General features: G+C 40.1%; 4 protein-coding genes and 1 long non-coding RNA gene across 5 annotated transcripts; 3 read left to right on the forward strand and 2 right to left on the reverse strand.

Moving 5' to 3' along the window:
- The first annotated feature begins 2446 nt into the window (after positions 1–2446).
- On the forward strand, positions 2447–3757 carry LOC130741257 (uncharacterized). The gene has a single exon (XM_057594105.1). It carries the CDS (start codon positions 2447–2449, stop codon positions 3755–3757), a length of 1311 nt encoding a protein of 436 aa, XP_057450088.1.
- A 10253-nt stretch (positions 3758–14010) lies between these two features.
- Positions 14011–15249, forward strand: LOC130741263 (F-box protein FBW2-like). The gene is made up of 2 exons (XM_057594115.1): positions 14011–14319; positions 14703–15249. The coding sequence occupies exons 1-2, from the start codon at positions 14012–14014 to the stop codon at positions 15247–15249; spliced, it is 855 nt and encodes a 284-aa protein (XP_057450098.1). The 5' UTR covers position 14011.
- A 3609-nt stretch (positions 15250–18858) lies between these two features.
- Positions 18859–19470, reverse strand: LOC130741274 (uncharacterized). The gene has a single exon (XM_057594127.1). The coding sequence runs from the start codon at positions 19468–19470 to the stop codon at positions 18859–18861; it is 612 nt and encodes a 203-aa protein (XP_057450110.1).
- A 2251-nt stretch (positions 19471–21721) lies between these two features.
- LOC130736562 (uncharacterized) lies at positions 21722–23989 on the reverse strand. The gene is made up of 4 exons (XR_009018605.1): positions 23822–23989; positions 23453–23537; positions 22251–23145; positions 21722–22107 (listed from the first exon to the last, which is right to left on the reverse strand). It is a non-coding gene; the product is annotated as an uncharacterized LOC130736562 (long non-coding RNA).
- An 880-nt stretch (positions 23990–24869) lies between these two features.
- Positions 24870–25502, forward strand: LOC130741285 (uncharacterized). Its single transcript, XM_057594136.1, has one exon. The coding sequence runs from the start codon at positions 24870–24872 to the stop codon at positions 25500–25502; it is 633 nt and encodes a 210-aa protein (XP_057450119.1).
- Positions 25503–25950: the final 448 nt, after the last annotated feature.

Consider the following 25950-nt stretch of genomic DNA (forward strand, 5'->3'; position numbering starts at 1 on the left):
TTGACCTTGAAGTCAAACATGAGTGAATGGAAGTTAAAGGTAAAGTAAAATAAAATTGAAAAAAACCATAACATATTATGCACGCAAAGGAAGAAAATAATTTGAAACCTCCATCTGCAACCTTCCCAATCAGTCCAAGGCAGCAAATCGGAGGGATGCGATTGCAAGTCGATGGCAAAGTGGTTCCGTTCAGTGGAGAGATGAGATGAAAATTGCATGGAGGAGATGAATTGCATGGAGGAGATAGTGGAGGTAGGCAGGGTTTTGAGAGGGTTTTTGCTGATGGGATGTATTATTGATTTAAATCACTTATCACAGATTTTATATTAAGATAAAATCATGAAATAAACAACATAAATCCTAATCAAATCTAAAATTTAAAAATGTACTAAATAAATATAGATAAAAACTATCAAAATCTAGCAAATCACAATAAAAACTCATAAAATCCGGAATTAATTAAAAATCCGAAAATTCAATAAAAATACCATAAAAAATAATTAATACTCTAAAAATAAATAATAATATAAATTAAGATAAAATACAGAAATAAACAACATAAATCCTAATCAAATCTAAAATTAAAAAATGTACTAAATAAAAATAGATAAAAACTACCAAAATCTAGCAAATCACAATAAAAACTCATAAAATCCGGAATTAATTAAAAATTCGAAAATTCAATAAAAATACCATAAAAATTAATTAATACTCTAAAAATAAATCAAAAATAAATTAAGATAAAATCAAAAATAAAAAACCTAAATCCTAATCAAATCTAAAATTTAAAAATGTATTTTTTTATTAAGGAGAAATAAGGTAAGGAAAAATCAGGGCACATGTGGCAAGTGGGGCCAAGGAGAAAGAGCTTACATGTAAAATATTATGTGAGAATTAATCTGGGAGCGACACGTCACTAACTTGGCCTGTGAGAGCGACACGTCATGCTAGAAGTTGTTCTTTTCTAATATATATTGATAACATGCATGAAAGTTTTAGGGCCCGTTTGGTGGTCAGGACAAGATATGATAGGATGTGATTTGTGAAAAGAATAGCAACATGATAGGATAAGAGCATGATATACTCTTATTTATTAGTCTATTTTATTTTTTTGAAGATAGCCTATATTTTAAATAAAATTAGGCAGTTAACCAAATGGTTTTCACTTAGTTCTGACACGTAATAATTAACACTAAAATTAAGTTACCTAAATTAAGAATATTATTATTTCAAAAAAATTATATTTAAATTTTAAATTATATAAGTAGATAAATTATTTTAAATAATAGGAGATGAATATAGAAAATTAGTCTATTACTATTAAAAATCAATATTTGTAACCAATTGGTTTTCACTTAATTGTGACACGTGATAAATATTAAAAATTGGACTGGGCGAGACCCTAGGGTCCTTCGCCCAGGCGCGCCAGCCTACGGCGGCATACGAGCCAGGAAATTGGGCCTTCTCCCGGGAGGCCCAACTGGCCCATTAAGAGAAGTTAGAGGCGCCAAGCCCAACCCCCAAATCTATAAATAGGGGAGGGTTACCAATTGTAAGGGACTCTTAGCTCATTGGAGAAATACAAGCTTAAAATTTAGTTACTTTCTCTCTCTAAGCGGTTACCCTCTAAAATTCTCTCTAGATTCTCACATCATGATCCTCTCACTATGAGTACCGTACCTGATCTCTATGTTCTTGGATAGAACATTTGGCGCCGTCTGTGGGGATCGGTAGATTTCGATTCCCGGACTACGTGGATTATGATTTGGTGGAGATGAGTTCGACTTTCTGCGTGATTTTCTTCGCTTTTTGGATATTTAGTTTAATTCTTGGTTCGCTTGTGAAATCTGATGGTGACACGTCGTCGAAGACGCGACGGAGAGCAGGAGCGGCGGCACGGTTTGCCATCGCGTCACGTGAGAGGCAGGCCACGACGCGAACAGGTCCACCGCGACGAGCTCGAGCAATTGACTCCTCCTCCACCTCCACAGCCTCCACCTCCTCCTTCTCCCACACCTCCTTTGCCTTCTCCGCCGTCCTCATCGGAGCAACTGAGGTCACCAACACACTCGCCAGGAGCCTCAAGGGAAGGAACACCGCCGCCACAAGGTCTGATCACCGGTCGAGATTGGCAGCGTCTGATCCGAAGTGTCGATGACATACGGCAGCGGAACGATTACTTACAGGAGCAGTTGGAATATTATCGTGTCGAGCCACAAGACGAAGGAGAGCGTGAAGCCGAAGCCGTGGCGGAGTTTGAGCCGTTCTCAGTAGCGGTGAGGGAGGTGGCTATTCCAGACAACATGAAGAACCTCGTTCTGGAAACTTATAGTGGCAAGGCCGATCCCAAGGAGCACCTGCTGTATTTTAACACGAAGATGGTGATAAGTACAGCTTCTGATGCAGGAATTGCAGAATGTTACCGTCAACTTTTAAAGCCACGGCGATGGCTTGGTTCACGACTTTGCCTGGTGGATCTATCACGAACTTCCACGATTTCTCGTCAAAGTTCCTTGTTCAGTTCTCCGCGAGCAAGAGTAAGCAGGTTACGATAGAGGACTTATACAATGTCCGCCAGTCAGACGGAGAAACTCTGAAGCAGTACGTGAAACGATTCAACGCGGTGTCTATTAAAATTGAGGAGTCAGAACCACATGCTTGTGCGCGTGCTTTCAAGAACGGGCTGCAGCCAGGAAAGCTAAACAGTAAGTTGAGCCGAAAGCCGACTCGGTCGATGGCAGAGATCAACGCAAGGGAAAACACTTACATTTTGGACGAGGACGATGATGCTTTCAAAAGGAAACGTGCAAAAATGGAAAAGGAGGGCGAGTTGAGGGATGCATCGTCGGAAGGAAAACCAAGTAAAGAGAAAGGAGAAGGTGGTAAGCGGCGAGATAAGAAGATAAAGTCAGGAGAGAGGACTGCGAAGGAACCGTTATACCCGAGGAAGGAAAGCTTCGAGCGTCGTCGCCCATGGCATCAGACCGATTCCCGCCGGCGTGAGGAATCGGGGAAAATTCTAAGTGCGCATTTAACAGAGCTACTTCGGGAGGTCAAGGCGATGCATGCAGTCGAAGAAGGCGAGATGGAGACAGACCCGCCTCGAGTGGCGACGGATAAAACAAAGTGGTGCGAGTATCACCGCTCGGCGGGTCACGACACCGGGGATTGTTTCACCTTAAAGAATGAGATTGAAAGGCTCATTCGGGCGGAACGCTCGCAATTAAACGACCGCAGTGACCGTTGGCGCGGCGAACGACAACAAGGGAATCGATATAAAGGGGACCGCCAGCAAGATGATCGCAGGCGGGACGATCGCCGTCGTACGCCGACTTCTGACAAGAAAGAAACGCTGACAACAAGGAAGAAGGGGGCGGAAGAAACGTTCAACAAAGATCTCGAGCCACCAGTTGGGACGATAAACACGATTGCGGGTGGCTTTGGTGGAGGTGGCAACACAGCCTCGGTGAGACGAAGGCATGTAAGGGAAGTGATGTCAGTACGAGAGTATGAAGCCCCATTTGGTTTTCATCACCCAGATATCGTGATATCGTCAGCAAATTTTGAGGGGATCAAGACGCATAAAGACGATCGTGTGGTAGTAATGGTAAGAATCAACAGGTTTAATGTACGAAGAGTTCTTTTGGACCAGGGAAGTTCTGCAGACATTATCTACAGCGATGTGTTTGATCAGTTGGGTTTGACAGACAAGGACTTAATGCCATACACTTGGACTCTGGTAGGTTTTTCAGGATAGCAGGTCTGGGTGCGCGACTACCTGGATTTGGATACGGTTTTTGGTGTTGATGAAAATGCCGAGCTTCTGCGTGTAACATATTTGGTATTGCAGGTCCTAGCATCATACAATGTCATTATCTGACGGAACACGCTCAACCGTCTTTGTACGGTGATTTCAACGGCTCACGTGGCGGTGAAGTACCCTCTAATCTGCGGAAAGGTGGGGAAAATTGCTGTCGATCAGAGGAGAGCAAGGGAGTGCTATAACAACTGCCTTAGTTTGTATGGAAAAAAGGGGGCCGGCGAGGGGCACAGGTGCCACGAGATCGAGCTTTTAGAGGGCGAACAAGATGGCCCGAGTGTACAGGATCAGGGGCGAAACGGACCAGGAAGGTTTGAGCAAATGATCGATCAAAAGATAGAAAGGTTGAGGAACAACCAAGGTCAGAGAAGGCCAGATGACAAGACAAGAGCAAGGACGCGGAGAGAGGATTGAAGAACTAGGACAAAAATAAAGATGCACTCTTTTTCTCCACCACGAGAGTTTTTTAACGAGGCATCCCTCGAATGTAAAAACTTTTTACAAATCAAATACAAAAAGGATATTCCTAGCAATACTCCTAGCTTGACTAAATTATCACGGTCGCCCGGTGGGAAAAATTCCCTGAAGGTGGCTATCCCAACACGACCTTGATGTCTGGGGATCGCTCCGAAAAGTCCGGTGTGAACCGCTGCTACACGATTAGCAACTCAACCAAAATGTCACGGTCGCCTGGTGGGAAAAATTCCCTGAAGGTGGCGATCCCAACACGACGTTGATGTCTGGGGATCGCTCTAGAAAGTCCAGTGCGAACCGCTGATTACTCGTTGGCGATGTGTGCGGATAAGTTAATTATCCCAAAAGCCTCCCCGACATATGGGCGAGCAAAACCTCCCCGAAATATGGGCGAGAACCCAAAGCTAGGCTAAGTCTCGGGCAACCCATATGGCCATTGGGTCCCAAGCAGTCATAAGTCCTTGCCAGGACAAAACTGGCAAGGCCACACCTGGTCTTACGGAAAATACGGTGTGAATAAAGCCTCGGTTCAAAACTGGGCAAAAGTCCTAGAATTCTTTGGCACACACTCAAAATCGCTACACGAAGACTAAACCCAAAGGCGTAAAACGAACACATGGAGGAAATATGGCAGGGCGATGAATAAAATAAGACAAGCGAAACTGCAACGAAATTCTGTTCATTAACACAAAGCAATATTAGTTAAAAAAGGGGTAAGGGAAAATCAATACAGAGTATTTAAATTATATTAACGTTCTCCACTTTCCCTGCGTTTTCAGCAGCCGCAAAGTATGCAGCGTCAATACCTGGAGGATCATCAGGGCCGACCAAACCCTCGGGGCTAATCTTCTTGAAGGCTCCCATTCCGCTGAGATCTATTCCCTCATAAAGGTACTTGACCTGGGCTTTAGCAAGGAAGAAACCGTGGCCGCGCCTGTCCACAGCCACAGCAGCAGCTTCGACCTCCAACCTCGCTCGAAAGGTTTTGGCTTCAGAGACCGCCCGGGTTTCCATCTCCGCAACAGCTTTGGTTTTTGCTGCGAGTTGATTCCTCACCTCGGCGAGAGACTCGTTCGACAACGCCAACTCGTTGCGCAGAGACGCAATCTCCTTATCTTTGGCAATACATGCGGCTCTACTCACGACGATTGCCTCGGTCTTCGCCTCCAACTCCTTCTGCAAGTCGTCCCGCTCGTCCTTTAAGTCCTCCATTCTTTATTCGCAAGCGGATAAGTCGGCCTCGCGACCGCTCATCTCGATTCCAAGGTTGGTCAGCTTAGTTATTTGGGTCGTCACCTGAGTCAACAACTTGTCACGATCTTCGTACGCCTCGAGTGTAGCAAGGCGATAATTCTCAGCCTTCCGGCGGAGCTTTTCAACTTCAGCGGCAGAGACCGAATCCTAGGATAACTGGGCGAAAAGGAACCATGCGCGCAGGAGACTCGAGATGGCTTCTTCTGCCACACCATCAAGGCCAGAATTCTCAGCTCCTCTCATGTTACCAAAGAAGGGATCAGACAACATAAAGTCGACAGAAGTAGGTTGCTAGTTTGGAGGAGAATTCTCTTTCTCGACAGCGTTCAGATGGTTGACGCCAGGAGAACAGGGGCGAGGAGAAGGCGAGACGGCAGGAGCTTGATCCTTGTCGTTACGAACCATTTCGTGGATTGGGGAGGCCCTGGGTGAGCTTACCTCAGCTTGTTGGGATGTATGGTCAGAAGGGGATGTTGTTTGAGTGGGATCAGAAGCGACATTCTCAGAGACACCTTGACCAATAGGAGTCTCCTTGAGAAGGGGCGAGGGTTCCACCTCGCCCTTGGGATTTGGTTCGTCCTCGCCCACCATGTCCTGGCGAGGAACGGATGACTTGTCGGTTTTGACCCCCTTAGTTCTCTTCTTTTTCTTCTTTAGCAGAGGGATAACGACTCCAGTTCCTCCGTCTGTGCCAAGATCAACTTCCTTTGATTTGTGGGATTCTTCCACTAAGGAGGGGAGAGCGGTGTTGTTTGTAGAGCCCGGCGTCAGCTCGTCAGTCTCAGGAGGAATGACGGCATCAGGCGTTGGCTCGCTAGACCCAGGAGTTGCAATGTGTGGCGTCGCCTCGCCGGCCTCAGGAGAGGCAATGATGACTGTGGATCCTGGCGCAGGCTCAACCGATGTGGACCTTCATACCCGTTTCTTTGGGGAAGGTACGGTGGTCTCGGTGTCAGCATCCACAGCAATGCGTTTTCTCTTACTTCCGCTAGTATTGAAGACGAGAGGAAATTCGAAAGTTTTGGCGGCCAGGGCACGCTCCAGTTCGACCTTAGTGAAATTCATTCCTCCCAGGAATGAACCAAGGGTGTTCTTGCGAGCGGCCTTGAGCAATTGGGAGCACTCAAGGACTGGAAGCCCAGCAAGAAAGCTAAGGAACAGCGCAGGGGCTCTTGGTCCAGTAGAAGAGAAATAGGGCAGTCCCGTCCCGAAGGGTGAAAGCTTCAGGGTAAGTGAGATGCATGGTTATGCGGAAGTACCGGCGCCCAGGCCCCATCTTGACGTTGCTCTTGTAGGGGAGAAGACACTGGCGGCCTGTGTGTGATTTCAGGGAAACCCACCATGGGGTTTTGGTTTTTAAAGACTTCGGCTCCATGGCGTAGAAGTAAAAGAAGTGGGCGGTTTTTGGTTCAAGGCCAATGGCATCGCAGAGAATCTCAAAGCAACGAATGAAGGCCCAGGCGTTCTGATGGAGTTGGCAGGGGGCCACAACGATGTCCCTCATAACTTGGCGGAGGAAGGGGGAGAAGGGCAGTTTGATTCCCAGGTCGAGGAATAGATATTCGTAGACATAAAAGAAGTGGGGTCTCTCCACACCTTGGTCAACCGCACGGTGCTGCCAGGGCCGGCGAATCGATGGGCACCTCCCGGTGACAAGAACGTCTTCTAGAGATTTCTCGTAACAAAGCCCACAAGCCTGGCGGGCCATCGCGGTGACATACTGATCGCAGGACAATTCAGAGGTTTGACAAATGGCCTTTTGAACGGGGGTTTTATCCGCGGACTCTGGAAGGGTGGCAAACACCCGGCGCCAGAAGGCGGTGATTTCCCTCTCGCCCAGGGGAAGTCCTCAGGGGGGAGGAAGGTCAACTGGAGGCGGAGGCACAGGAGCCGTGCTTCGGAATCGAGAAGATTTTTTAGTACGGCGTGAGGAAGTCATTCTTGCCAAAGGAAAAAGGTGGAGTGAAGATGGGATAGGGTGCTAGGGTGTCAATTTTGGCAGGTTATGAGGATTCCAGAAGTGGTGAATGATGGAGCAAGGGGGATTTAAAGGTTAAAGTGAGTAGCGGTTGGGAAATCGTGTCCCATCGTGGTAAGGTGAAATGATTACACTGGGAGAACGTGACGCGGTTTTTGGGGGAATGGGAACGGCACAATAAGTGAAAAGTTGCAACCGCTGAAGTTCATTGGTTTAAATTCAAATTGACAGGCTATATTGTGGTATGAAGGGACATATCGAAGATAGCGGTTAAGATTTTGTAGATTCGTTGGACTTTGTGTTATTCTTATACGTTACATGTGGCTTACACGCGTCAATCCATCCTGGTCCACGACGATCACTACAGGAACGGGGCGAGGGATCTGTAACACCCCGATTTTGGTGGCGTCACTTTAGTAACTCAAAAATAAAATAAAGCGGAAAAGCTGGTGTTTTTTTTCGTTTTCTTTTTTTAATAAAAAGACTTGTCGAAATAAAGACTCAACCCATTCGCGATTAACAGCGACTAATATACAATAAAAGCACAGCCCTCGCTGCAACCAAAATCATCGTCACGAGTGTCCTCAAGTGACGGAAAGTAACATCAAGTAACTTAAAGTATTGCCCAACGGCAAACAAGTGCGACCCATAGCCAGAGTCATATGTTTTATAAATACAGTCCTCCAAGAAAGTAAGTCAGCCCATAACGGCTTCCAAAAGACCTCCTACGTCCGACAACTCCCTGTGATCCTCATGGAAGGGAACCACACAAAAAGCTAATAGTTGGGTACCTACCCTGCCCCAAATTAAGAAATGAAAATCAGAGTTATGACACTAACACCCAACCTTAGTAGGCTCTAAACACCCATACCCTATACTTCCATCATCGACCTTATCTGGTCATGCATTCAGTCCGGGTCCTCGTCGAAAGCTTCAGTAATAGTCATTACGCTCCTGGTCCTCCTCGAGGGACGAATCATCACGAATCGACTGACGGACGCCTGGCAGCAGGCCGACCGCCCAAACACAAACATACAAACAAAGCCAAGGCGCTAGGGTCAACTCACAGAATATAATAGATAATACAAACAACATGTGAATAATAAGGGGGTATACATATAGGTTGTATATATACATATAACTTATGTATTGCCTACCCTAAGGTATATACATAACATGTTATCAAGGCTCTAATCAACAATTTGATATCTGCTACCTCAACAATTCAGTAAACAATGGCTCAACAACTCAATAAGCAATATCTCGACAATCCAAGTTATGGTGCATTTATGTATGCAATGTCAATTCAAAAGATGATCCCAACAAATAGGCATGTCAAGTCGATCCAACCCATCAGGTTGAACATACAGACTCGCACACACAACAAATGACAACGCCAAGTCGGTTCACTCAAAAGAGTCGGACATACAGACGTTGCGCGCGTCCAATGACTATCGCCGAATCGGTCCAATCCATTCGATCGAACATACGGATCCGCGCGTGTCGAAAGGTTGTCACTGAATCGATCCAATCCATCGAATTGAATATACGGACTCACGCGAGTTTAAATGGCAATCGCTGAATCGATCCAATCCATCGGATTGAATGTACGGACTCACGCGTGCCTGAGTGACTACCGCCGAATCGATCCAATCCATCGGATTGAATATAAGGACTTGCGCGTGTCAAACAATTATTGCCGAATCGGTCCAACCCGTCGGGTTTGAACATACGAATTCGCGTGTACGTGTTTAACTACAAATCTCAATTAAAAAGTACCTAAAGGTCAAAGTCGTCTTTGCGACTAGGCTGTGAAAAGCTGGAGTACGTATTGCACTCAGTGACATTTCCCTGGTCACTATGGTTCATCCCCGTGGTGACCATCAAATCATCTCAAGTTCAAGGCTTTTCGACAATTTTCCATTTTTCACAATCATTTCCAACTCTCAAGTTTCCCTAAAGGTCTCGTTAGTTAATCAAGGCATTTCAAGTTGAGTTAATCAAGTTATGAGGTTTATTATCAAAATCCAAGTTCCATAAGTTCTCAAGTTCCAAATTCTATCTATTCAAAGTTTCCCAAATCCCCCAAATAAAATCCCCGGGAAAAGTCTAAGTATTTCAAAGAGGGCTAGATCTCAGACCTCAGGTCAGGACCTGCCTAGGGTTATTCTTTAAACCCGAATGATAAAAAAGAATCAATTTAAATGTCCTACACTTCGTAATCGCGTCAAAGCGCACGATTCGAAAACAATATCGGTATCTCAAGCTATAAGAAGCAATACGACAATAATTCTGTGCGGAAATCATAAGACAGAAACCAGTAAATGGCCAAAGCCTCTCAGAAAACGGAGATACACGTCTCATATAAGTTCACTCGGCCGAAGCCTCTAGAAAATATTTCGCAGTTCAAAGCGATAAACAATATCCAAGCAATATTCAATATCAAGCAATATTCAAGTCGAAGTTATCGACGCCTACAATACAAATAGCTAGTAAGTAAGTTTCCCTAACCTCGAGTTGTTCTAGTCTCGCGGTGCAGGTCTCGCTCACAAGTTTGCTCAATCAACCCCAAAGTTTCCACAATTGAACCTTTGAGCGAAAACCACAGAATTTAATCTCAATCAGTCAGAAACTCAGCAAACAATAATTACTAAGGTTACACGAAGCATCATAAACTCCGAAGTACGATAATCTAACGCGATAAGACAAGTTTTTGAAAAACGAATTTTTCCTCCCCCCTTGGAGGTGCTCTCGGCCACACACACTAATTGTGTGCGCCGATTTTTCTTCGATCAAACTTGGTTCCTATGTTATCATTAGTCATAACTAAGGCGAATTAAAGCTCGGAAAAATTATCGGATCGAAATTGACGCAGGGGCATTTTGGTCAATATTTTTAGCTCGAAATTTCAAAATTGGAATTTCGAAAAACAAATTAGATGGGGTCGTCACCAACGACGTTTATGACAACTAATCCTACTGACGCTAAGCTCAGTCGAGAGTTTTAAGTCTAAAGAACGAAGCTTTGGCCAAAAATGGGTTTTCCGAGCAGAATTGAAACTCGGCGGCAATTCGGCGAGATTCAGCAGAAAACAACCGGATATTCATGCTCTTGGGCATGTAGGCAATAAGTTTAGACACTGAAATCAAGTTATTTGGACAGTGTTACAAAAAGCTCAAAACTTTGAGCACATAAAAACATAGAGAAAAACGACGGAATTGACAATCAGAAGTATGGAATAGCATCTATACCTTGAGGTCTACGCGTAGCAACGAACGGTGCAACGATCAGGCGGGAATCTGCGAAAAGCTCTTCTCCTCCTTCCTCCTTGGTGCTCGCGGGTTTGGGTGAAGAGAATGGTGAGGATTTTTTTGATTTTTTTCTTTTCAAGCTATTTATAGTTTATGGAAAATGCGGAAAAATGAAAATTTCGCGATTCCGATTTATCTTGCGCATTCCTCTATGAATTCTAAGATAGGTTCTGGCGACAGAATTCCAGAACTCGAAACAGGTTTCTTGGAATTTAAACAAACGATCCAAAGTCGGTGCAAATCGATTTTACCCGAAAAACTACTTTTTGCAGTTGATGTCGGATGAGAAAACTTCTTTCTGAAGAAAGATGAGAAACATCAAAAGAAATGGGTGTGCACGTGTGGAATCTTCTTTGAAGCCCCGAATAGAAAAAGTCTTCATCGCCCGTTTATTTTAAGTTTCTCGAGTTATCAGGGATTTAGTTTCGGCAAACCTCCGAGAATTGGAATCGGACGTTCGTATATCTCCGGGTTTCGTATCGAAACGCTTGTCATGGAAATGAAAAAGAGAAATTCTTATATTTCTCTGAATATTTTTGGAATTAGTTACTATAGTGCTTTAAGGGTAATTAATCGTTTACTAACGCTCTTGCCCTAGGCGTAGGCGAATAAGACTCACGCTATAACTTATATCGACTTTAATACTATTTTCACCCTTTTCCTGAACTTTCTCCTTCATAAATTTATTCCATTTGATAAACACTTGTTCAGGTTTCCTTCACGATACATCGAAACCTAATCGTGAATATGAATTTAATTAATTTATTCTAAGCTTAAAAACTTGGGTCTCACAGGATCCGAGCGCTGTCGCCGCGAGCCAACTAGTGGACTCGTGGGATCGAAGGAGTTCGTTAGGAAAATCAAAGAATTAGTCTTATGCTCTAGTTATCAAGTCATGCTGGCAATTGTTTTAAGTCATTAGACTTCGGCTTTAGGTAGCTTACTCATGACCGTCGCCTTGTGTTTTTTCTTAAAAGACACACTCAGCTCTCATGCTTCGAGCTCGGTGTCTTGTGGACTTGTGGACTGGGCGAGACCCTAGGGTCCTTCGCCCAGGCGCGCCAGCCCGAGGCGGCATACGAGCCAGGAAATTGGGCCTTCTCCCGGGAAGCCCAACTGGTCCATTAGGAGAAGTTAGAGGCGCCAAGCCCAACCCCCAAATCTATAAATAGGGGACGGTTACCAATTGTAAGGGACTCTTAGCTCATTGGAGAAAAACAAGCTTAAAATTCAGTTACTTTCTCTCTCTAAGCGGTTACACTCTAAAATTCTCTCTAGATTCTCACATCACGATCCTCTCACTATGGGTACCGTAACTCATCTCTATGTTATTGAATAGAACAAAAATTAACTAAATTAAAAATATTATTATTTCAAGAGTACTTTATATTTAAATTATTATATAAGTAGATAAATAATTTTTAAATAATAAGAGATGAAAATATTAAATTAGCCTATTACTATTAATAAATCAATATTTGTAAGTGAGTAGTCTATTTTACTATTTATGAATAATAATTTTTTTATTTTGGTTAAATTAATATTTTTATATTTATTAATTAATATTATTATAAATTATAAGTTATTTAATATTAAAATAAATTAATTTGGAGTTAGGATACTTAAAGAAAATATATAACTGGTATCCTATCCTGTTTTATCCTAGCTCCCACTTCAAGATAATTTTTATACATGATGAACATGATAAGATAGGAGACATGATAGTGCTATCATATCCTCCTGGCGCAACAAACAATAGATAACAACATGATATGATTACTATCCTGTCATATCATATCCTGTCCTGACCACTAAAAGGGCCCTTAGTATATTAATAATGTTAAATAATCACTATTTTATTTTTGAATGTGGAATAATTGATGGAATAAATATTCATTTGAAATATTGATATTTAAATGATATTAAATACTATATTTAGAATAATTTTTTTCATATTCAGTCAATTAGTTAATGCTTTAGAAAAATAATTGGTAAATACTTAAACATAATTTCCTTAATAGATGAAATTTGTGCTTCAAAAAATATTACAATTGAAATATTTAATATGTTAACAGTATCAAGGTTATACCTTTAACAAGTATTTTCCATTTTTTACAATTAGTGGTTTACAACATTCAACTTTGTTTTCTGATGTATATAAGTATTATACTATATAATAAATATTTTTAATTAATATCATTTTTTTTTTAATATTAATCTTTTTGGTCAAGATGATTTTGACTGGTTGAATGTGGCAGACTGGCAGGAAAAGTCAATATCTTCTGATTTCGGGTCCCTTCCTCCTATCACCACTTTTCAACTATAAATAAAGATATTTTAACTAAGTTAAGCTCCACAGAAATATTTCCTGCTACATATATACATCATCACTATCGATTTTTCTTCTGACCTTTTCTACTATCTACTCTTCAGGTATCTTCTTTCATACATACACATACACTCTTGTTCTTCTTTCTGGTGGTTTAATTTAACGCTTTGGATTTTTATTGGTTTATTTGGGTCTTTTTATTTTAGCTTTTTCACCATTTTCATCTCACTTATTTTTCTCGGTGCATGTTTGGGATTACTAGTGAATGCTTGCATAATTCAGGTCCAGGAATGTTCACTAGACACCGCTCCAAAATTATCCTTTACTAAATTTCCACTCTTTTTTTAATGTATATAAGTAAGTTTTGTTTTTTTTTTCCTTTCATTCTATATGGCTTTCTAAGAAATTAAGAAAGGAAGAGGGTAAGAGATCTTTTCATCTGGGATTCTCTATCGTGTTATGGGTTTTCTAACTTGAAACAAAAGATATATTTTTGTTTTTCTGTTTTGAATACTTTCATTTTATTCTTTTAAAAATGCCCTAATATGTTGTATATGAATGATCTAGCATTTTTATACTTCCTACCTCAATTCCCGAGTTTGACCGTGCCTTATATATTTCATGTTTAATTAAATGTCCACTTCTCAACATTCTATATCCCTTTGAAAAGAACCACCTCTTTTAGTTGTTTATATAATGTTTTATAGGAACTTTGAATCTTTTAAGTCTGGTGATCATTCAATGTTCTTTTTCTCTTTGATTCTAGAAATCGGTAGATATGTATTAAGTTCTTGAGTCCTAACTAGAAACGCGACATTGGAAAATTCTCTTCTTTTGTAGGCACTATGGAAGTGGCCTCTGATTTTCGTCCTTGGGATGAGTTAATCGAAGACCCTCTTGGAGATATCTTCTCAAGGCTTTCTATTGAAGAAAAAATGAATGTGTTCCCCCTGGTGTGTAAATCCTGGCACCAAATAGCCAATAAACCATATTGTTGGCAAGAGATAGAAATTGAGGATTGGAGTAGCAGCCATGAACCCGACCAAATTGATCGAATGGTTGAAAAACTGGTCCGGAAAAGCAATGGATCCCTTAAAAAGCTTTGTGTTTATGGAGTTCAGAGTCAGAGAGTTTTAATTTATATTGCTGAAAAGTAAGCTTATTTGCATCATTACAATAAAAATCTTTAAATTAGATACAATGATAATTATTATATTTATGGATAATAGTATAATATAGATTGAAAAGAATCTTACTCTTTTGGTTCACATTAAATTTGAAAATTGATTAGCATGTTTGGAAAATATTCTACATTTGACTTTCGAAATACATAATCAATTATAGATAGAAGTTTCTCAGAGTACTTTTCGGATGCCATAATTGATTCCAAGAAATAAGTTCCAATTCTATTGATATTTTCACGATTATATTAATTACTAGAAATCTAATGTACAACTATAATTATTTTGTGCTATTTAGGTGTGATTTTGTCTAATTGATATTTTACTTATGTGATGTGTTTTAACTCTTTGAAAGTGCTGGATCCCTCCAAACTCTACGGCTGCCAAGAAGCAACTTGAGTGATATTATAATGGAAAATTTTACTTCAAAACTTTCCATGATAACATCCTTAGATGTGAGCTATTGTCTTCAAATTGGCCCCCAAGCTTTAGAGACAATTGGCAAGAATTGCAAATTGCTTGAAGTTTTGCGACGAAACATGCACCCGATAGATACTTTTGACAAGCCCTTTGTAGATGATGAGGCATTGGCAATTGCCTTAAACATGCCAAAGCTGAAGCATCTTGATATGACTTACCATCTCATGACCAATACAGGCATTCTTAAAATTCTTTCAAGCTGTCATGATCTTCAACATTTGGACCTGAGAGGTTGCTGGGGTGTCATTATTAGAGATATATGTGTCAATGAGAATTATCCATCAATCCAGATTCTGGGACCTCATGTGGATGATATTTATATGAATGGTGATTTTGAAGAGGGCTCAGACGCCTCAGACATCTTAGAATTTTTACATTTTGACTTTGGTTTGGAGGATTGGGCTGGATTTTTTGTTATTTAGCTTCAAGGTGAAGGAAATTGGGTGTTTTATGATGATGAAGAAATTCAAGGAGATGTTCGATTCAGGGTTAACGGAGGACCTGGAGATTTTGGAGTTGATGAGCCTCCTCCATCTCCATAAGCCTTAGTATTCCCTGTGAATAGCTAGCTTTTATGTTGCCTTTGGATGATATGTAAAACTTTTGATATCATAACAAATAAATAATGATATTATTTCTTAATATATTTCTTTGGAACATCGGAAAGATAAATTACAGCCTCCAAGACTTGATTGGTAGACCTTCCCCTCCCCAACTCATATGTCCCTTAACTCTTACCACTTGAGCTATCTTTCGGGAACATTATTTCTACTATATTTTATAGTATTTTATAATCTCTTATTGATTATGTAAAATGTTATTCTTTGGGTTCCAAGATAGCCTAACATTAATGTTTTTGAATACCTATATCAAATTGATTAGATACTGCCACACACAGAAAAAGAAAGCTCTTAAAACTTGTGATTTTAGAGCCCAGGGAGAGAAGTGATATATAAAAGAAAAGTAGTTTGTTTCACAACTTTTATGTTCCACAGTTTTTCTATAGTCTAGATAAAATATAAAATAATTAGTGGCTCTTGGGTCTTTCATGATTAAAAGATATTTATTAATTGATCAAAAAAATTGTTTTCAGAGTCCTGACATTAGAACCATAGAGATAAATAAATCATAGTTCATATCAACTTCTCCATCAGGCTTTTTCCCTTTATCAACGGACTTTTCCGCCTTACGAGTTTTTATCCTCTATTTTATTTTTCATTAGTTAATGGTAAACTTGATTAGCGTAAAACTAAGTTGAAAATGAAAAAAAAAATTATTATAGTATAAGTGATTTGAAAGTGATATGATAATTGATTTGATAAGTTTATAATAAATATGAATTTTGTAGGAAAATAATGTTTTGAGATCTTTTAATAAAAAAAAAATTCGGTATGTAATTACCAAAATGAGTTTCAATGAGCTGGTGCATGATGATATGAATTTTGAAGGAAAATTAAATTAATGAATCACATATATTAGCAAACACAATAGTAGCTTTGACAATGGCAGCACCTTCCTTGCAGAATTGTTGGTTGTAGATTTGGGCTTGAAGCATGCATGAGAGTCAGAAGGCACCTTACGTCATGATTGGAGGCTTCCACCATCGTTCATTGTAGCTTCTTTGTGCATTGACGTGGCGACGTAGTTATGTGCTCTTTTAGCTTTCTTCCTATAAAAAAAACACAAAAGTAGCTAAATATGAAGAAGGAATATGAAATACCAATTACAACTTTCATATTTAAACATCTAAACAGTCATAACTCTCCAAAAACATCTCATTTTTCTCTTTATATCTCTCTTCCTATCACACTACATTATCTATCAAATTCATCGCTTATCTCTCTTCTCTTTCTTTCTAACTCAACTAATTTGGGGTATCTACACCCAAGTGGGTGACTACTTATCATTTTTGTTTTTTTTATTGTGTAATACAATTTTGTTTTCCGACAATGCAATACACCTTTGATCTGTAAATTCAATACTAGTTATTATTTTTGTACATTATAATTGAATCTATAATTTAGTCTCAAATTTGATTAATCTTTGGTGAATAAGATGTGCTTTAAGATGAGGACGAATCAAAGTTAACTCTATTGTTAAACCAAGAATCATGTTTTCATATTCATAACTAAAATTAATATCCATCTTTGAATTCATTCTAGTAAATTTGAGTATAGTCATTGTTGCATATCTAACTGAACTTGTGTTTCACCTTTATACATAGCTATGTGATGCAAAAGTGCAGACATGTTCTTCCATGCCCCAAAAGTTCTTTCAACTTTGGATAAAAATTTAATACCTTACTACGATTTGAAAAACCATGTGAACACCTAAAATAAAATAAAAAGTAATATTTTTCACATCTATAAGAAAAAATGTATACAACACAAGTATTTTTATTCCTCTTCTCTCTACTGTTTTGGCTACCAATTTATTGGATATTGAAGTATATAAATTAATACGAACAAATAAAAATAATCATAATCTCTTTCCTATTCCTCTTCTCTCTAATCTTTTAGCTACCAATTTATTGGATATTGAAGGATATAATTGATACCAAAAAATACAAGTATTCTTTATCTGTTTTATTTAATATTTGATTTCTTTATGATATAGAATATAAAAGGAAGCAAAATGATTAAACGTAAAAAACTACAATAGTGAAAGATTGTTTACTTCATGTAACAGAAGTAGCGATTATAGTTTTAATATAAATTTACGTATTACAAGAGTTTAAATTCAAGACCTAATTTACGTAAATGTCAAGGTGCTGTTATTATGATTTAAATATAAGTTGTGAAAGTTTGTATATTACATATAAATATTCACAAACAAAATGCTTTTATATAGTCATATTTCAAGAAACATTACTACTATTTGAATTCATGTAACAAAAATATAACAATGATAGAAACTATGTTTGAAGTTCCAATAGAAATATTGCTAGTAATTAAAATAGTAGTTAAGCAACCAAGCAAAAGAATAGTACAACATCAATAAAAAGACACCTAACAAAATAATATAAATAAAAATATATAAGCAATCACCCTTGTAGTGTCCCCGTGGTAACCTTCACCGATCTTCTCCCCCACGACAGTGGCTACCATTCTAGCTATCCAGCAACATTAACAATAAGGTGATGACTTGTTGTTTTAGCCTGGCGCTCAAGATGGAATCTATACAACGAAATCGGGCTACTATTTTGTTATGAGGACCAATGTACGTAATGCCCTAGTTTTCAACGGTCACTTTAGTAAACTTAATACAAATTAAACTTGCTAGTGATCTTTCGAAAACCCTGAAACAGTGTAATCTTTTTTTTCTTGAGGATTTCTTTCCAAACAAAACATGCTTCATTAGATATCATAACCCATATATACATAAGGAGTCAAGTGTGCCATCTACAGGCATCGGCCAGAAGTAGATATGATACAAACTACGAACAAAAGTGGGATATATCAAACTATAAACCCTAACCCAAGACTCATATGTTCGATACACTGCCTGTGATCTCCGGACTAGGCAGATCACACAAAAGCATTAGGAACTACCCTGTGCCAAAACCTTGAATGCACAAACGTACACTGGTCAAGTTGGCTTTATACAACAAAACACTATACCCTAAAACACTTTTCGCATAGCTCAAGTAGCAGATGCATATGCAGCAGACTAAGTATCCTCTAAAGAGTACACGAACTGTATCATGCCTAGTTGCTCCCGCACGATCCATATGTGGGAGCAGATGAAGTATCCTCTAAAGAGTACACGAACTGTATCATAGCTCAAGTAGTAGATGCATATGCAGCAGACAAAGCATCCTCTAAAGAGTACACGAACTGTATCATGCCTAGTAGCTCCGCATCTCCGTCCATGTCGAGCGGGTACAAGGTCACGTTCCGGCTGATCTCATGCATGCACATCTATCACATAGATCATAACATGGTCATGCACAAACACAATCAAAATCTATAGGTCGTAGCCAAATTTCCCTTACTTTTTTTTTTGAATGAAAGTTCGCCTTTTCTCATTAATTAATCAGACAAAGCAGCATCTACAAAGAGGGCCTGCTCTATTTCAAGAGGTGGAACATCCCACCACAACTTGGTATTATAAGAGCAGGCCAAAGAAGCAAGAGTATGAGCAGGTGCATTTGCATTCCGGGATACATGATTGAAGGAAATAGAGGTAAATAGACTAGCTAGATAGATACAATCTTGCATAAGGATTTGGATAGTCCAAAGGCTTGAATTGGTTGTCATTGCTTTGACCACAGAGAGAGAGTCCAATTCAAAGATCACACTATCTAAACCCACTTCCAAGGCTGTGTGTAGGCTCCAGCGAAGGGCCATAGCTTCAGCAATAAGGGGATCCAAGCGTTGAGCTTCCAAGCAGGTTCCAGCGAGCATTATGATTCCTCTGTGGTCCCTTGCTACAAAACCGAGCCCTATAGAGTGTGGTCCCGACCACCCAGCATCTACATTAATTTTAATTCTCCCTTGGCTTGGTGAACTCCATTGTTGTGGCATGGAGCATGGTGTTCTTGAGCTTCTTTCCACTCCGCCAGCAGGTTCTGGGCTTTTTCCATTGCTGCAGCTGAATGAACTTGGACATTGTTGAACAAGCTTTCGTTCCTTGCTTTCCATATAGCCCAGGTCCCGTGGAACACTTGTGCAACTATCTCATCTTCTTGATTGGCACAAAAGCTTAGGAGGCACTCAAGGAAGCTAGTTTGTACTAGATCCATACGAAGGCCCAAGGAATGGTGGAACCATGCTTCCCTTGTCCAGGAACATTGGAGAAATAAGTGGTCTTGTGTTTCTACCACATCTTGACCGCACAATGCACACTGTTCCTGAATCTGAGTTCCTCTTCTGGCAAGATTGGCACGACAAGGAGTAAGGTTGTTAATAACTCTGTACACAAGGTTGTCAGACTCGTGAGTCTAAGCAGACTCGTTTTGGGTAGGTAGACTCGACTCGTAGACTCGACTCGTAGACTCGACGAGACTCGAGTCTACCAGAAATGAAAATTTACTAAGTATAACCTTGTCACATGAAGAATAAATACAAACATATAATCTAATTATAAGAGCATCCAAGATTTTTTGAAGCAAAGAAGGAAGAGGAACGCGATAGAGGTTGAAAATAGGTTTAGTTTTAGGGATTTTTAATAAATTTGGGATTTTTTAACTTAAAAAAAAAAAAAAAAACTTGACTCGGTGACCGAGTCACCGAGTCAGACCGAGTCGGGCCGAGTCAGACCGAGTCAGGCCAGAAAACGAGTCTGACAGCGAGTCGACTCGTTTTTCCTATGTAGACTCGCGAGTCTACCTAGTCAGCGAGTTAACTCGCGAGTCTAACAACCTTGTCTGTACATGAAATGTTTTACCTTGTTCTGGATTTTAACACGCGACAAAGTCTTCCATGACAAAGAGGGGCTGTTTGAACCAATTGCAGTAGCAGCAATCTTTTGGCTTTGAATTTGATAATAGGCTGATTTCCCTTACAACCATCATATAACATATATTTAATTAACAATATAAATAGCCGAAGCGAAGTGCCCTCACAATAATCATAAAGCATATTTTCAACCAGTCAAATAGCTGAAGTGAAGTGCCCTCACCTTTAAACCTTATGTCTTGTTTATTCGTCACTCAAATCAAGCGCCAACTTGCTTCCTGCACTTGGATAAAGCTAGTGTATTTTTAATCTAATCCTCACAAGCTCTTCTTTTTATTTCCTCTTCTTTACTACTCTGTCTTCAGTTCTGTGCTTTTTGTTTGCTGCATTTGCAACTTGAAATACCCTTATTTAGCCATGGGGAAAATCCTTCAAGTAGCTGGACCATGCTTAAGCTAGGGCTTAAGATTGCTGCACCTGTCCTTTACTCTTAAATTCTGCAGAATGTCCATCTCTTGCTTGCCAATCTACCACGCTAAACTCTCACTTTCCTCCTTTGTTGACCAATTCTTTCTACTGAAAGGTTTCAACTGAGAATGTAAATCATCCAGCTCTTCCTATCTTCTTCTTCTCACCTCCACGTTTACTTCACTTGCTCTGGTTCTCAGTTCTCACACCTCTTGTTGCCATCCTTTCATTCCTCTTCAACATAATTCTGAATTCATACACCGCCTACTTCTAGTCCCTTGACTCTACACGTCATGCTTCCTTTTTCGTTTTCTTCAACGTTCATTTATTTATATATATACTTCGTTGCATCTGTTCTGTTCATTGGAGGTGTATAATATACAGATATAATCAATCTTGTTCTTATCTTCAGTTTTTTTTTATTTAATTTACCTTAGTCACTTTCGTGACTTTCTACAATGTAACCACTTATTTTATGCTTGTATTTTTAATTTTTAATATGTTAATTAATAGATGTATGACCAATATCAAGTTTTACGAGTTATTTAAAAATATTTTAACCTTGTATTTTAATTTTAAAATTACATTTTTATTTATTATATTAATTTATTCTTGAATTTTATGGTTTTTAATTTACAAATAAAATGAAGTACCATGTTAAGAATATTATGTTTACTTTATAACTTCCATATAAATAGTAAGCACATGTGAAAGGAACGGAAGCGAAGTGGAAAGGTGTTTGTTCATGGATTAATTTTGTATTTTTGTCGTCATTAGGGAGCATTAAGTTTTAAGACTTATATTAAATATGTTTTCACTCTTATATTATTATAGTACAACTATTGCTCTTCCCATGTTAATATTAGAATACTTACCTATCACTTTTTTTTTGGTAATAACCACATCTCATGTTCATGTTTATTAGTGATAGTAATTATGCAAATTTGTAATGCAAAATTCTCCTGATTGCTACCTGATTTATGTTCAATTTGCGTGGTAAGAAAATGTTAAATAAATGAACCAAAGAGAAATCAATAACATCAATTTATGTCTAATGGAACAATGGTACACGATAATAAAGAGGAAAAACAATAGTTGGCAACCCTATGCAGCTTTTATAAGTTAGTCACCAACATGGCTCGAATTTTGGCTCTAAGCCCATCAGAAACATCACTCATTATATTTCAGGTCCTTGGTTTGTATTTGAAAAACCCGCAAGAGGCTCGCGGCTAGAACATCCAACCTCACTTGTTGAAATCTATCTGATTTTCATAACCTATTTTTTTTCTCTTCCAGCATGAGATCTGCTCCTATGCTTTGTATGTCTTTTCTTATACTTAAATTAGGAAAGACTGTCTTCATGTTGGAGGCCAGAAGATCCTGCCTTGTCAAGATCCCAATGGCAAGAGATATCTATGAGGATAGCATATAAATAAGTTATACATACATTTTTAACCAAAATTACAGATTCATAATCAGTTTGCAGTAAAAGTAATAAAACACTAAACTCAATATTTGAATGCAATTAATAATTATAATATACTTAATGAACTCACCCTTGATGTTTGATACTTACAATAAGCATATGGCGCAGTCCTACTTACTTGGAACAGGACCCTTGCTATTGCTATTAACATTGTCTCTAGCATTGTAAAATGGTGAGAGGGAGTAGATCACCAAACATCTCCATTTGTCACAATCACCTCAGCAATATTCGTTTCTCTCTAACCTAGCTATATTTCTCTCTTACTTCTCATTCCTCAATTCCCCTTCTCTCTTTGTAGAACCGCTATATTTCTCTCTTCTCATTCCTTAGCTCCCCTTCTCTCTTTGAAGAACAACATCTCCTTCCGCACCCGGATGAGGTGTGCACTTAGAATCAGCCTTGCAGTTCTGTCTGTTCATAATCTCCAATCACTAAGCCAAGCATTAAACATAGAGAAAATGGAAAGAGGTATTTAGTAGAGATTTTCTTTAATGCAAAAGGGTCCTAACTATGCAAGCAAAGTTTTCTATGAAAAAGTTTTGCTATAAAAAACACATCAATTTAGTCTTGTGAAGACTATGAGGGCTGCAGAGTTGATTGATCTCATGATGTATTTGCCATATATCCAAGTCTTGTGACAAAGCATGAGAGAGAATCACAGAGACAAGCAAGGGATTTAGGATTCACAGAGACAATCAAGGGATTTTTTCAAATCCAGAAGATCGTAAATAAAAGCCTCACACAAAGCATGAGAGAGATAGGGATTCACAACATACCTGCGAAGAATAAACAGAATCAACGGATTTTTCCAAATCCAAAAGATTTGGATTCGAACAAATCCAGGAGATTGTGGATAGAAGCTTGTGTGGAAGCGTGAGAGAGATAAGGATTCACAAAAATATAATCAAGGGATTTTTCCAAATCCAGAAGTGAAAGCATGAAAGATATACAGATGCACAACGTACCTGTGAAGAGAAACAAACAGGAGTGAACAAATCAGTCCTTAACTACATAATAACTAATACAAATCAGTCCTTCTGCATTGTCCTTAATTAATACAGATCAATCATTTTGCATTGTCCTTCTACTTTGGTCCGAAACAAAAAATTAAGATAAATGCGACCCATTATATCCTCAAGCTTGAAATCACACCAATTGCATCAAATCATAATTAGGCAGAAGAAAGAGATACCCACAAAAGGATAAAAGAGAAAATTGCAAGTAAAACCGAAAAAGGAACTACTTTTTTTTAAGTTACGGCTGGATTCATACCTCTAGTGCTTGGAAAACCGCAAAAACCATAGTCGAATCTGCTTCAGTGAATTTGTGGGTAAATGAAGAAGTCATACCCCGATTCCTGGCAGTTAAAATCAAAGATCAATCCGAGTTCTGATGGGTGGGGGGTATGGATTATGTTTCTTCTTATTTTTCGGCAAAAAGTTAAAACAGGAATAATGTCTATCATTCCAAAAGAAGAAACAAATGAAGAAAAAGCTAAAGCAATAGAAAAGGAATGGAATTTTTTTAAAAAAATTCACTGAAAATTGAAGTCCCTAATCAACGAAACAGGTTTCTCAGTTCGCCTTGGAGGACGACACAGATTGTGTCTTCTATATCCTCTTCCCCAACCACCTTTCCTACCTCGCATGTCGCTGGAGCCCTCAGGACCACTATCTCATCGCCGATGCTGGTGAAGGTGGGTTGCAGTATGTGTGACAACAACTAAACAAATGAGCTGCAGATTGCGATGTAAAGAGATGAGGCCCGGGCAAAACTTTGTTTTGACCAAAACCTAATGTAAAAGACAATAGCACGACAACCACAACACTATTTAAACCTAATGATCAATGTCCTCACATTTAGGAAGTTACTGGTGGACTGGGCGAGACCCCCTGTGTCCCTCGCCCAGGAGACTTGACCTTAGGCAAGGAACGCGCCATAACAATGGGTCGCCCTTCCCGAGGCCCAACTGGCCCATTTCTGCAGGATAAAGGCGCCAAAGCCCAACGCCACCTCTATAAATAGGAGGGAAATACCAATTGTAAAGAGGTGGGAGCTCATTCGGAATAATAATAGCCTTGAAATTCAGTTACATTTTCTCTCTCTATGCGGTTAGAGCTTCTCTCTCTAAGCATTCTTATCACATTCCTCATACTTTGGGTACTACCTTCCCTCTCTATGTTCTAACACGGAACATTTGGCGCCGTCTGTGGGGATCAGTAGATTTTGATTCCCGGACTACGTGGATCGTGATTTGGTGGAGTGAAGCTCGTTTTTTTGTGCGATTTCTCTCCTGTTTTTCTTGATGGATCGTGATTTGATTCCCGTGCAATTCGCAATTTGATTTCGAGAAGTTCAAGTCTCTGTGAAAACTGGCGCGATTCAGAGGCAAGTGGTGGAATTCTCGGTTCGTCGACAGAGCTTGATGGAGCCCTCTCGTCAAAGACAAGGCAAGGAACCATAGCGAAGTTACATTTTTTCCCCGCACACCGTGAGGTTGGATAGACATCGTCGTGCAGAAGCACGTCGAGCGTTAAGTGGCGACTTGAAGATGCAAAATGAGTGTTTACAGGAGCAGTTGAGTTACTATCACCTCCGGTAGTGGAATCATGAGGAGGAGGAAGCTGCGGCTACGGCCGGAACCAAGCCTTTCTCGGCGGCAGTACAAGAGGTGTCTGTACCGGACGACATGACGAGCCTCGTGTTGGAGGCGTACGACGGACAAACCAGTCCAAAGAATCATTTGTCTCGTTTTGAGGCGAAGTTGGCGAAGTACGCGGTTTCCGATGCTGTGAAATGCAGGATGTTTCCATCAACGTTTCGAGGCGCGGCAAAGGAATGGTTCACGAATCTGCCTCTAGGATCTATAGCTAAGTTCCGTGATTTCTCATCAGAATTCCTTGACCATTTCTCTTCAAGGACGGTAGAGGATCTGTTTGATACTCGGCAGGAGGAACGTGAAACCTTGGAACAATATGTGAAACGATACAGTGCCATATCTGCGAGGTTCGAGGAATTGCAGCCACGCGTGTGCGTGTGCGCTTTCAAAGGCGGTTTGGCCCAGGGAGAATTTTATTGCGAGCTGAGTAGGGAGCTGGCTTGCTCAATGATGGAAGTTCGCGCCCGAGCGCAGTACTACATCTTAAAAGAGGAAATTGAAGCACACAAGAGGAAGGGCGAGCGAACAAAAAAGGTAACTCTGGCAAGGGAAAAGGTACAGGTACAGGACAAGGACACGAGTCGCGAGCACGGGTCCGGACAAGCAGGCCGGATTCATAAAGAAGAAAAAAGGGAAATTACTCCGCTCGAGAATGGGGAATAGGACACACTGGTGCTCGCGTCGAGAAGCGAAGGTAAGCCAGCGAATGAGGTCGCGAGGATGCTCAAACAAGGAGCTAGCAAAGTTACTTCTCGAGGCAAAAATTGAAGACATGAACAAAGTCGGCGAGCGCAGAAAGGACCCCAGAAGTGAGGCGGGGAGTCCGTTGAGGTGGTATGAATACCACAACTTAGAGGGCCATAACACCACCGACTGTTTCATGCTGAAGGGTCAAATCAGACGGTTGATCGGGGCGAGGCGTCCGCAAGCGGCGAAGAGACAAAAATTTGAAGAAGCTGACGGCGGCGAGGGCGAAGGAACGGTTGAAGTAACGAACACGATCGCTGGAGGTTTCGAAGTTTGCAACGACGTATCGGCGGCGGGCCGGAAGACAGTGGGGGAGACAGCATCAGTACAGGTATATCCAGAACCATTTGGGTGCCTATATCCA

Source organism: Lotus japonicus, chromosome 1, assembly GCF_012489685.1.
Source record: "Lotus japonicus ecotype B-129 chromosome 1, LjGifu_v1.2".
Classification (NCBI taxonomy): domain Eukaryota; kingdom Viridiplantae; phylum Streptophyta; class Magnoliopsida; order Fabales; family Fabaceae; genus Lotus; species Lotus japonicus.